The sequence below is a fragment of the Pipra filicauda genome, unplaced genomic scaffold (assembly GCF_003945595.2).
Source record: "Pipra filicauda isolate LSUMZ 115617 unplaced genomic scaffold, ASM394559v2 scaffold90_size2875636_pilon, whole genome shotgun sequence".
NCBI lineage: Eukaryota > Metazoa > Chordata > Aves > Passeriformes > Pipridae > Pipra > Pipra filicauda.
This window is the reverse complement of record NW_024105098.1, coordinates 2582688-2594553: the sequence shown is the minus strand read 5'-3', so window position 1 is coordinate 2594553 and position 11866 is coordinate 2582688. Positions and strand designations below refer to the sequence as shown.

The window sequence follows — 11866 nt, the reverse complement described above, 5'->3', positions numbered from 1 at the left end:
GAAGAGAAGAGAAGAGAAGAGAAGAGGAAGAGAAGAGGAAGAGAAGAGAAGAGAAGAGAAGAGAAGAGAAGAGAAGAGAAGAGAAGAGAAGAGAAGAGAAGAGAAGAGAAGAGAAGAGAAGAGAAGAGAAGAGAAGACACAGAAAAGCTTCACACCAGTATCAGAACTAAATGGGGTAACACCTTCCTACAAAGCTAGGATGGCCAGGATTTTCCATGCTGTCCATGAAAAATCCATGTCTGGAGCCACCAGACAAACACTGAAATGCCATGGCAATATTTAGCCAGGCAGAGCGAGGGGGCTGCAGCCTCTCTTTTGCTCCCCACTGCTTGCACCTGGGCAGGGGGGCAGTGGGGGATGCAGAACCCCCTTCCATGGCAGCATCCATGAAGGCATGGGCACACAGGGGCAGAACAGTGTTCCCCAAGGACCTTTGCATTCAGAAGGACCCTTTCTTCTACCCCAGCAGCATGGCTCAGGTCTTGCATCTCTTTTTCCATGCAAAATTCGAACATTTAATTAAAAAGTTGATGTGACGCCCATGAGTGCCTTACGGGTCCATCCTGTCAATCCCCCACAGCCCGGGGCTGGAGCTGATAACCCTCCCAGCCTCTGAGTTCATTCAAGCAGCAAATGGCAACTAATTCACAAAGGAGAAGATGCTCCAGTTACAGTGAGGGTTTAATCAGCAACGAGGGGAGGTTTCATTAATCACCCATCTCGCTGCTCTGCAGTTCGAGGGCGAGGAGGCAGTGACAGAAATGGGGTCCCTCATCTCTGTCCCACCCCACCGCTCCTCACCAACAAGGCATTGACGGATGGATGCTCATCCATCCCTGACATCCAACAAAATTCAAAGGCTGCAGAAGAGAATGTCTGTATTTTGACACATGTATCCAAGGAATCAGACTGCCACCCAGGTCCACCACCCGCCCAGGGGAGACTGTTCCTGGTGTGAGGCTGTGCCCCCACGATGCTTTCACCCCCAAGGCACAGCTCTGAAGAGAAACACCCACCCCCCGTGCCTCGTAAACACGGCGATGATTGAGATAATGGAAAGTGCCTCTTAGCCCCTGTCTGCTGCATCAGGATATGAGGCATCTCCTAGCAGCCATGAAGAGGAAATTAATAGGAGCAAGCAGGAGTAACCACTTTGATGCAATTTCCTTGGGAGATAGTGGACCATCTAATCTTTATTGGAGCCCTTTAACCTGTCATTCAAAACTCATGAGGCCTCCTGCTCACACAGCCTTTCCAGATATTAATAGATGATAAAAAGGAATAAATCAAAACAATATTTTACAATTTCATTATTCAGGAGATTCCCCCCACCCCCAGCCTAAGGCGCACAACTGGCTGCAATGAACTGTTTCTTTCCAACAGCAATAAGAGCTGAGTGGGGACGTGGCATCCCAGAGGGACCAGCCACCATCTCCCACAGCCCTTCTTCTTCCCCACCACAGGGAGACTGAGGAGTCCTCCAGATCCTAACACAGCCATCCCACACGTATGGCATCTTAGGGACACAGGGCCATAGCCCACCACCTCCTGTAGGCAGACAGTGAGACCCGTGGAGTCACCACTCCGGGCAGGACACAGGAGGGCTTGAGGGGGACCTTCAGGATGCCAGAGCGGAAGGCAGCGGGATGCAGACCCCTCCCCGATCCACAAACACAGCCCTATGTCCCACAACAGCACAAGGAAGCACAAAGAGACACCAGACACACGTGCCAGGAGACACAACCACATGTGGACACCGAGACTTTGAGGTGGATCTCCAGTTCTTCACCTCTCCCTTCCCACCAGCAGTGACCCACCATGTCCCAGTGGCCTTGTGCTCCCCCCAGGATGCCTGAGCATCTGTGAGATGTGCAACGGGGACCTGTGGGCTCTGGAGCTGGAAGATGTGTCAGAAACATGCCTGAAATGTGCCAGGAGCAGGACAGGGAGGGTGGCAGTACCAGGGAACAGCCACCTGTATTTTAATGGGAGAGGATGGGAATGGGAGGGAGGAAGATGAGAGGGTCACAGCGCTGTGAACACACCTCAGTGTTAAGCTTAGGGGCATGTTGGTGGGTTGGTTGAAGAGGTTCGTTAGTATTTAATTACAATTAATTCAAGTGATGCTTTGTCAAAACACCTGAACATAGTACCCTGCAACCCAGTGTCCGCTGGTTTCTGTTATCACTTCACTTATCCACAAATTCCTGTAATCTGCAGGCACGTGGCTCTTAATTGCTATTATTACCAATTAGCTTTTCTCTTCTGTAATTACACCATGCTTGCCTAAAGCCTCCCACAGTTTGGGGAGAGGCTGATGCCTTCTCCATCCTCCCAGTGCTGCACAGGCTGCAGCCCTCCACTCTTGCTGCTGCCCTTGTCTCCCCTCTTTCGAGGGGAGTTGAACCATGAACCTCAGACCAAAAATGAAGCACAAACCCCCAAGGCCCTGCAAGGCCATGGTGGGATCCATAACCCTTCGGATCCATAACCCTCACAGTCCAGTGCAGGGCTCGGATGGAGGGCTTGAGCCCAGGAGGGAGCAATAAATCACCCCACTAATGGCCAGAGCAACGTTTGTCCTCATTTAAGGGCTGCTCCAAGATTTTCCCAGAGCTGGTGGGGTCTGTATCCACAACAGTGTCTCAGACAAGCACGGGATGAGGCTCTGCCTCAGCTTTCCCTGCAGGAAGGGGCTCCTTCTGCGGGTGCCCAGGCTACAGCACAACCTGCATCTCTTCTGCTCTGAGGAGAATTAATTGATTGTTGATTATGTGGGCTGGATAAGATTAATGATGTGCTTAACTATCCATTTCCTCGCATTTAAGCACCAGGGGTGTGTTTGGAAATGCTGAGGCACGTGCTGCTCAGCAGGCCTGGATGCCCGGCCCTTAAACGCCCCCCACAACCCAAAGCTGCCCATGGATCCATCACCCTGCCAGCACACCAGGGATGCTGTGCATCCCGGGCAGGAGTTTGCCAGCAGGACCCCTTTTCCAGGGCTACATGTTTGGGGGTGGAAGGGAGCATCATTCTGGGGCTGCTGAAACTCAGGCTTCTTGCAGCGAGATGTCATCGCTGGCAGTTTGGGGGGGGGGAATAGGTGCAAGTTGCCCTCATGTCCGTGGGGTGATTGTAAGGGTCTGGCTACAGGGCTGGACACAGCTGGGGGCTCCCAGCAAGAGCTGAACCTCCCTTATCCCCCCTCACAGGCTCGAAGTTGGGATGTGGACATGTCTCACACAAGGCAAACACCCAGTGAAGGCACCACAGACCCGTGTCCCCACCACCGCCTCCCTCCACGCTCCAGCTCTCACAGGCAGGATGGATTATCGAAGCAGTTGTGGCACTGCAAGGCTTTTCACTGCTTAAAACTCTCCTGTATCCTGCACACTTATATTCCAGGTGCCAGGAGTCCTAGAAAGAGCGGGAGGTAAGTGGGATCTCTCTGCTCATCCATCCCTGCTCCTGCCCGAGGCAAGCCACCGTCACAGCCTCTGTGGAAAGGGTGCAAGCGTGGGGGTATCCAAGCATTTCATTCCTCAAACTAAATCCTCCCAGTTAGCACCTGGAACTTGCACTTTTTAATTACTCTCTCAGGGAAGCTTTAGTCAAAAGAGACGAAAAAAGAAAAAAGGAAGAAAGGAAGGAGACATCTCCTCTACATTAACTTGCTCTAAAGCTCCCTGGGGATGCAGAGTGGCATTTTTCCTTCTTGAGTTTTAAAAGAGGAACTTCTGCAAAGAATTACAGATTCAGCAGCGATTCAGGAGCCCACCTCCTGCCCCCACCCTCGCTGGCACCCCACCATTCTCCCTTCACTCACAGCAAACCCAGTCGGCAACACCTCATCATTCCCATGCCCTGAGTGTCCCTCATGGGGCAGAGCTGACCCCATTTGCCAGGTATTCCCAAATTCACACTTGTTTTGGGTTCCCTTTTGGGTCCAGTGCCTTTCCAGGGCAAACCCAGTGTGTTTAAGCGTACCTGTGGCACTCTGGCACAGCAGGTGATGAAAGGCTGGGTTAGAAGCAGCAGCACTGCACGAGGTGGTGCCCTCAAGCAAAACTGTGGAGAGAACTGCCACGTGCAAAGGCCCTAAAGAGCCTGGATAATCCAGCCTTGCTCCAAAAGCATACCCAGCACCTCTGGGAGATGGGTAGCAAGTTTGGAGGACACCACAGGTCAGGAAAAAGGAGGAACTGCAGCTCATTGCTTTTACAGCCTGCTGGAAAAAGATTCAAGGGCCCCCTTTCTGCAAACAATACTTTATCATCAAGAAAAAAAACCTGGTTCCCAACTTAACACTTTCTGCAGGAGGCTTACCATTTTTTGATGAAACCCCCCAAAAAAGAAGAGAGGAGATGCTTGCTAGAAACTCTTAAGGCATTTTGCAGACACCAGTGAAACAAAATCTATCTTTAAATACAGTAAAAAAATAAGGAAAAAACCATCAATTTTTTAGCCTTTAAATTGATTAGTCCCACTGAGGAGTGTTTTAAAAAGCTCTCCTTGCCATCGCCCTGCCACCAGCCAGGGCACCCTCCCCGAGCCTTTCAGCTGAGAGACACCATCCAGGCAAATCAACACCCACACGAAATTGTGTGCTACAGAAAAATGGCATTTAGAGGATGCTGTGATTACAAGGGCAGGCACTCGGGCAGCCGGCATGGCTTTCCAGAGCTCCCAGCACGGCTTTCCAGGGCTCCCGGCACAGCTTTCAAGGGCTCCCGGTACGGCTTTCCAGGGCTCCCGGCATGGCTTTCCGGGCAGTGCCGGGAGGGGGGACTGGTGACACCTCGGGCCGCAACACAATCGATGCGTTTGCATTTCAATCCCTTTGATATGATGATGACAGCGGGATGCGGCTGCAGCTTGGGGGGAAAACCAGCAGAATCAGGCAGGTTGTCACCCACAAGTGGAGGGGGGGGGCTGGGAAGGGGGGCTGTTATCTCCCTACCTTCAAAGGGCCACGAGGGCGCTGCCTTCCCACCCCACTTTCATCTCCCTCGTTATCCTCCCTGCAAACATCCAAGCAGGGAACGGGAGCCTGTTGCCAGAGGTTTAATTGCATCCCTACATGATGCTCTTCTGTCATCCCTTCCCTCCTGCATCTCTGCTGGGGAGAGGCTTGGAGGGTTGTTTTGTGAGGTTTTCCCCACACACACTTCTACTTTTTAATGATCCAATTCCCTTTTATATCAAGCCAAGTGCTTTTCCGGAGTGTCTCAGCCCCGGCACGGCCGTGGCGAGCTCAGCAGGCAGCCGGCAGTGCCGGGGGTGCTGCCGTGCCACCCCCCAGGAGAATCCACAAATTAATCCAGAGAGGTTTCTATATCGGGAGTGACTCCACACTCCAGTGAGGAGGGGTGGGAGGGTACCTGCATCCAACCTTCCTGACCACACCAAGAAAGGAGAACAGGATCAGACCCGGCCCTGAAACACCCCATCAGCCACCAAATCCCGACATCAAGTTCTAGTACGGCGAGGAGAGCGACCCATATGGAGAAACAGGTAAGTCCAAGCATTCCCAGCCTAAAGTATCCTCACACTCCCAGTGAGATCAGCACATGTTCCTAAGCCAAGCCAGAAACCACAGCACCTTGGGGACAGGACACCCCAGCAGAGCCTTGTCCCAGGGAGGGATAAAGCCTCATTTTGGTGCAAACTTCACCATTTTTGCAGCCAAACGCACAAATTTTGCATCACCCAGAGATGCTCCTGCCTCGGGGCCGTCTGAATTACAAACAGCACCTGCCCCGTTGAGTTCCCTTCTTTCAGCACTGGGTAGGCAGGAACTCATGAGATAAACATGAGCTTCCCAGCATCTGGGCTGGAATCCTGCAGGCACTGGGCTCCATCTCCCCCCCGCTGCACAGAGGAATGCGTGACGCAGCCAGTTAATTAAACCAGCCCTCCACCTCTGGAGGAATGGGCTTAGATCTGCCTTGGGACACATGTAAATTAAAGCCAGAGGCTTCTGAGCCGGCCTGCCATGAGGAAAGGAAAATTCAGCGTGGTGTTACCCCTTCTCAGGGTTTTTCACTCCCCCCTCTTTTTCTTCTCATGGATGAGAAATGAATTGAAGCGGGGCAGGATTTCAAAGGTGCTTGCAGGGTAAGGAGCTGTGCGAGGCAGATTAGAGGCAACAGGGTTGGGTGCATCCCTATTCACTTCTCCCAAAAGAACCCATCCCTCATCAACCAGTGGAGCGAGGTGCTCACACAGACAGAGGTGCTCACAGACCAAGCCCCCGGTGCTTCACTGGAAGCAAAACACAGCTGATGCTCACCCAGAAGCAGTGCTTTTCCTCCAGGATGGCAGCCTTGGGAAAACTGAGGGTCTCTGGATACAGAAGAGCTTCAAAACCAACTGTTTAGGTGGAATCATGGCCCTAAACAAGGAGTTAAAGCCTAAAACAAGCCAAGGAAGCAGCCAGTTTGGGCTCCCACCTGCCCTGCTGCTCACTGCCTGCAGCTTCCCAACAGGTCCAAGCTCACCCACTTAATCACCACTCTGGGCTTCACTTTCTCTGTTTTTCATGGTTGGGGGGATTTTGAAGGTCTAAAGAAAAAGCCTGTCCCCGATCCATGTGCAAAGGGAAGAGCAGGCGCACCCTGGGCAGGCGGTGCCGTGGGGCTGCCAGCTCAGCACAGAGCAGGGAACTCGCTTTGCTCTCCAGAACAGCCAGCGGGGGGAAAACCTCGACGCTTCCCAAGGTGGCTTTTGCAAATCACTGTTCTCCCACTCGGGTTTTGCTCTGCTTTAGTTTCCACTTGGCTCCAGGCTGAGGCTGCCCAGTCCCACACCCACCAAAGCTTCCCTTCTTTTCCATAAACCATCAAATAGAGATGCCCAACCTTCTGCTCCAGCACTTTGCACGTGGAATCAGTGGTGGGACATGGCTGGTGGGCACGTGGCACAGCCTATGGAGAGTCCCCAGCCCATTTCCACTTCTCCATGGTGTTTTCTCACAGAGGGAGGTGTTGCAGGGAAGGATGAGGTCGGCACTGCCTCTCCGAGCACCCACTGCCAGTCATCAAACTAAATAATTTGATCCAACTCCAGACAATTCCCACACATATGCAGGGAGGTTTACAGCAGACATGTGGCCATGGCAGTAATAGGCACAGGCTGCTCCTCATCCTCCTAACTCTGTCCAAGCTCATTATTCTGAGTCAACAAATGAAAAAGGGGGATGAAGTTCTCAGCAATGATTTGAGGCTATTTAACCTCCTTATATTCTTCTTTAAAAACAGATCTAGTGGCTGCAGCCTGCCACAGGCTCTTCCTTCTGCCAGCCTTGCAAGCAGGAGCTTCCAGGGCCTTAAAGGGGCTCCAAGAGAGCTGGAGAAGGACTTTGGACAAGGGCCTGGACAGACAGGACAAGGGGCAATGTCTTCCCACTGACAGAGGGCAGAGTTAGACGGGATATTGGGAAGAAATTCTTCTCTGCGAGGGTGATGAGGCACCCAATGAGTTTGGAGCAAACAGCTGGGGGATTAAGACTCAGGCCAGGAACTGTCCCAAAAACACAACCCCAGAGATGCTCTACCCTCACCCCAGGCGTTGGGCTCCACGGAGTGAGAGATTTTCCCCCCCCCGAACTGCAGCAACGTGAGACTCCAGAGCCGATGGACACGGACTGGAAGCCACGTGGAAGAGCCAATACTTCCATGTTCCACTAAACCCAGCACATCATGTTCACTCCTCAACGCCGACGTGAGCTATCGAGCCACTTAATGAGCAGGGAAACAAGCCAGCACGGAAACTCACGGAGGAGCTCGGAGAGCAGCTCTTCCCCCAGGCACAGAGGTGCAGGCAGGGGCTGTGCTTGGAATGCCCCTGAAAACGATGCACCTTTCCTTAGCAACCAGGGATTTTGGAAACCACTCTGTAATTCCAGGCCCTCTTCTGACAGGGAAATGGGGCAGCACTGGGCTCCCCGAAGCACAGCCCCCTCCTGGTTGGGAAGCAAACATCTCCTGTTCCTAACAGGAACTAATTAAGGACCTTCTCCTCCTTCGCCAGCTCACGTCACACAGTGTCCCCTCGATCTAGACAACATCAAGTGCTCATTAATTACGTCTGAAGTGGTTCCTCGTTAGTGCTGACGCTGCAAAGGATGAGTCACCCCAGGATGGGGCTGGGGGAGAGCTTCAGCCGCAGGGCCAGGCTGGTGCTGCCGGGGCAGGGATGCCGGCATGGGCAGGGACACATGGACACACAGCTCCCCTGTGTCCGTGCCATGGCACTGGATGCCCCATCATGGAGCAGGACCCCTCCATCCTGGTGGAGATGAGCCTTGGGGAGCTGCAGTTTGGCTCACTGCTTAAGGACCACACCCAAGGCATGGGAGGATGGGTTTGCCACGGGAGGACGTCCCAACCAAGGCACAACTGCTCTGCCACATTCCTCATCCACCCCAAGAGTCCCAGGCATGGAATTAATTAGAAAAGTAATTAAGAAAGTTTCCCTATAAATATTTATAACAAAAGGAGCCATAATTACTATTCCTGAGAGGAAAGTTGCCTTCCTACCCAGCCACAGAGAGGACACACAGCACCAACCAGAGGGGTGACCTTTGAAAATCCCATCCAGCCAAACCATTTCATGATTCCATAATTCCTGCACCAGCTCACCCTCATGCTGCAGCAAGGAGCCAGGGCAGGAAGCCCCCAGACAAGGAAGGGACCTTCTACAAGTGGTGTGAACACTCTGGCACTGCCCATGTTGGTGCCACCACCAGGGACAGGAGAGATGTCCAAAGCTGCAGGGTGGGACAAAACCCACTAGCCCCACCTCTGAGCCCAGACAGCTTCTCCCGGCTGGAATTTCCACCCATGTCCCATGCCAGTGATAGCAACAAGAGGGCAAAAAAAAATTAGTCTCCTCCATCCTCAACATCTGCTCCACATAAGTCAAAGCCACCCGAGATTGCAGGGATTTACTGTATGTAGGCAGCTCTGGAAGCTTTTCTTAGCTGCGAAACGTAATTTGCACCTTGGGCTCTCTAAGAATAAGTTGTCTTCAATAATAACACAGAATTAAGAGCTCAGGAGCAGATCTGACATGGAGCAGGAGATCTGTGATAAGCCCAGGTCTCACCCTGTCACCCTCATCCCAGCACTGCCATCCCTGCTCGCCTGCTGTGCTGGAACAGGTGCCTGTGGTGGAACCCAGAGATTTGGGTTTAGCCAGAAAACAACAGACCCTGGAAATGCCCAGACAGCCCAAGAACCTTTTTGCTGTGCCCAGGACCATTTCCAATTCCCCATTTTGCACTAGAGCAAAACCCACAAGCATCAAAGTAATCCCTGCTCCTGAGGAGGGTGATCAGATCCCTCTGCACCACAGAGGGGACATGTGTGCCAGTGTGCATCAACCCAGCCCAAAGCTATGTCCAGGGCAGGTCTGCATGGATCTTATTTTAATAAAAAACAAAGATGATATCATGTCTCACCTCACAGGTAAGTTACCCTCTGCGCTGCAGAGCAGCCAAAGCTGAGCGAAATTCAATTTGTAATGCCCTGGGTACATAATTTCCCAGGAATCCCTTGCATTTAAGGAGAAGTTTTAGGCAGCAAAGTCCAGAAACCAGACCTGAGGCTGAACCCCCCTGGTGTGGCACACACTGTGGCCCAGGTTTCTCAGCTCTCCCCCAAAACAGCAAGGAGGTGGCAAAGTTCTGCCTGCACCAAGCAGAGCTTCATCCCAGAGAGGCCTTGGGGACGGAAGAGATGGGACAGGACAAGGACAGCATTATCCCAGGAATCACTCCCTGCTCAGGGGGATGCTGGTGCTGGGAGCCCAGCGATGCTCATGCAGGATGCGGCCACACCAAGAGCACCGAGGCGACCAGCTCCTACCCCAGCCCACGCCTCTCCTTCCTAAAATCCATTCTCACTTAGGAAATATGATACAAGCAGGTGAGTCCCGAGCTGAACACGAAAACCAAGTGATGCAGTTCCCCCCTCATGCCATCAATTATATTTTCTCAGCTAGGCAAGGCTCCCCAAGGAGCCCAGGGAGGGGGAACAGCAATTCCCCCCTGTGGTGGGCGCAGAACTTAATCTGAGGTGCCCACAACAGAATATTCCCTGTGGTTTGATGCTCCCGCATCCCAGGCTGGATCATTTCTTGGCCGTGACTCTGCTGAAGATGGATGGGTTTTCCCATGGCTCCCCCAAAGCCCCGCTCAAGTGCGTGAGCGACGCTGTGATTTAATCGCCCTGCTCCTGCTCTCCAGCACCCTCTGAGATCCCAGGCACCAGGCGTGACAAATGACCACTCCTGACACACTGGGAGCTGACACCCCCGGCACCTCTCCATTTGTCACCGCCCGGGCGCACGACGGGCTTTGGAGAGCGGAGAAAATTAAAACCTCAGTATCTGCATTGATTGCTTTTCTCTCATCCTAGTGGGTTCCATCCTTCCTCTGCAGTGTCCCAGTCGGCACATCCCACCCACACGAACCTCCTCCCACAGCCAGGGGAAAGCAGGGCACCTCATTGCACCTGGTCCATGGCTTTTACACCACTTCCAGTTACACAACGGGTCTCTCAATCATTAAAACATCATCAGCAAAGGTCTGTTTCCCCAAGCACGGGTTGTAAGAGACCTGCAAAGCCCAATCGCAGCCCAACTCAGCTTCCAAATGATTCCTTGCACGTGGGAGTGTCGATGAATTATAACATGGCTTGGGGGGGAAAAAAATCCATTTTATTACCAGTACTGAATCACAGAATCATTTAGGTTGGAAAAGCCCTCTAAGATCACTGACTCCAAGCATTAACCCAGCACTGCCAAGCCCACCACTAAACTGTTCCCAACTGCCACATCTACACATCTTTTGAACACTTCTAGGGGTGGTGATTCCACCACTAACCTGGGCAGCCTGTGCCAGGGCTCGACAGCCCTTTTGGTGAAGAAATTTTCCTAATATCCAATCTAAACCCACCCTGGTGCTACATGAGGCTGCTTCCCTCTGTCCTGTAACTTGTTACCTAGGAGAAGAGACCAATTCCCCCTTGCTACAACCTTCTTTCAGGGAGTTGCAGAGAGCGAGAAGGTCCCCCCTGAGCCTCTTTTCCTGCAGGCTGAGCCCCCTCAGCCACTCCTGGTGCTCCGGCCCCTTCCCCAGCCAGGGCCAAAAGCCTCCTTTTTTATTTTTTAAATTATTATTACCCTCCTGCTGGGTGAGACACCAGCTCCCAAAGAACTTGCTGTGGGCTGTAGGGAGCAGCACAGCCCCGAACATGGGTGAAACTCTCACCCCTTGGCAAGCGAACAGCAGCGAAACGGCGCCGGCCAGAGCCATTCCCAAAGGAGCTCTCTTGTGACTTTGAGAAAAAAAAAAACCAACAAAACCCAAAAAGGAACAAGTTATAGAAAGGCTTTCAAAGTCCCTGGCTGAGTCACTGGGTTTGCCAGGTGCTGGCTGTTTGCAAACAAGGGTGAAACAATGCGGGTGCCGGACATGGGCCGGATCCGGCGCTTCCTTGCGGCTCTCCCATTGTCCAGGAGAACAATCCCTGCTCTGGCCAGAGAGCAAAGGGCCTTCAACATGATGGCAGCAGGGTGAGAGCCAGGTCTCTGGGCTGGGGAAGTGGATGAGGTTGGGAAAGATGGCTGGGTTTCACATCCCCAGAACCACAGGGATGCTCATGGATCCGTGCCCATGGCAGCCCCTGCAAGTGCACATAGAGCTCTGCATCCCAATATCCCCCCAAAAATGAAATTCCTCAAGCACTTCAGTTACCACAGAAAGTTTCCTAAATGGATCATTAACAAGCCAAGGGTTTGGAAGCAGATTTATAAACAGGCTCATGAAAAGACCCTTTACGGGGGGAATCAAGGGGGAATT

The 11866-nt window shown here is 52.7% G+C and overlaps 1 protein-coding gene across 1 annotated transcript in view; it reads right to left on the bottom strand.

The window, feature by feature from the left end:
- Positions 1 to 4759, bottom strand: part of EPHB1 (EPH receptor B1) — a 25046-nt gene extending 20287 nt beyond the window's left edge. The window contains exon 1 of the mRNA XM_039391176.1: positions 4738 to 4759. Within this exon, the coding sequence (XP_039247110.1) occupies positions 4738 to 4759 (22 nt within the window). The remainder of the gene's footprint in view (positions 1 to 4737) is intronic.
- Positions 4760 to 11866: the final 7107 nt, after the last annotated feature.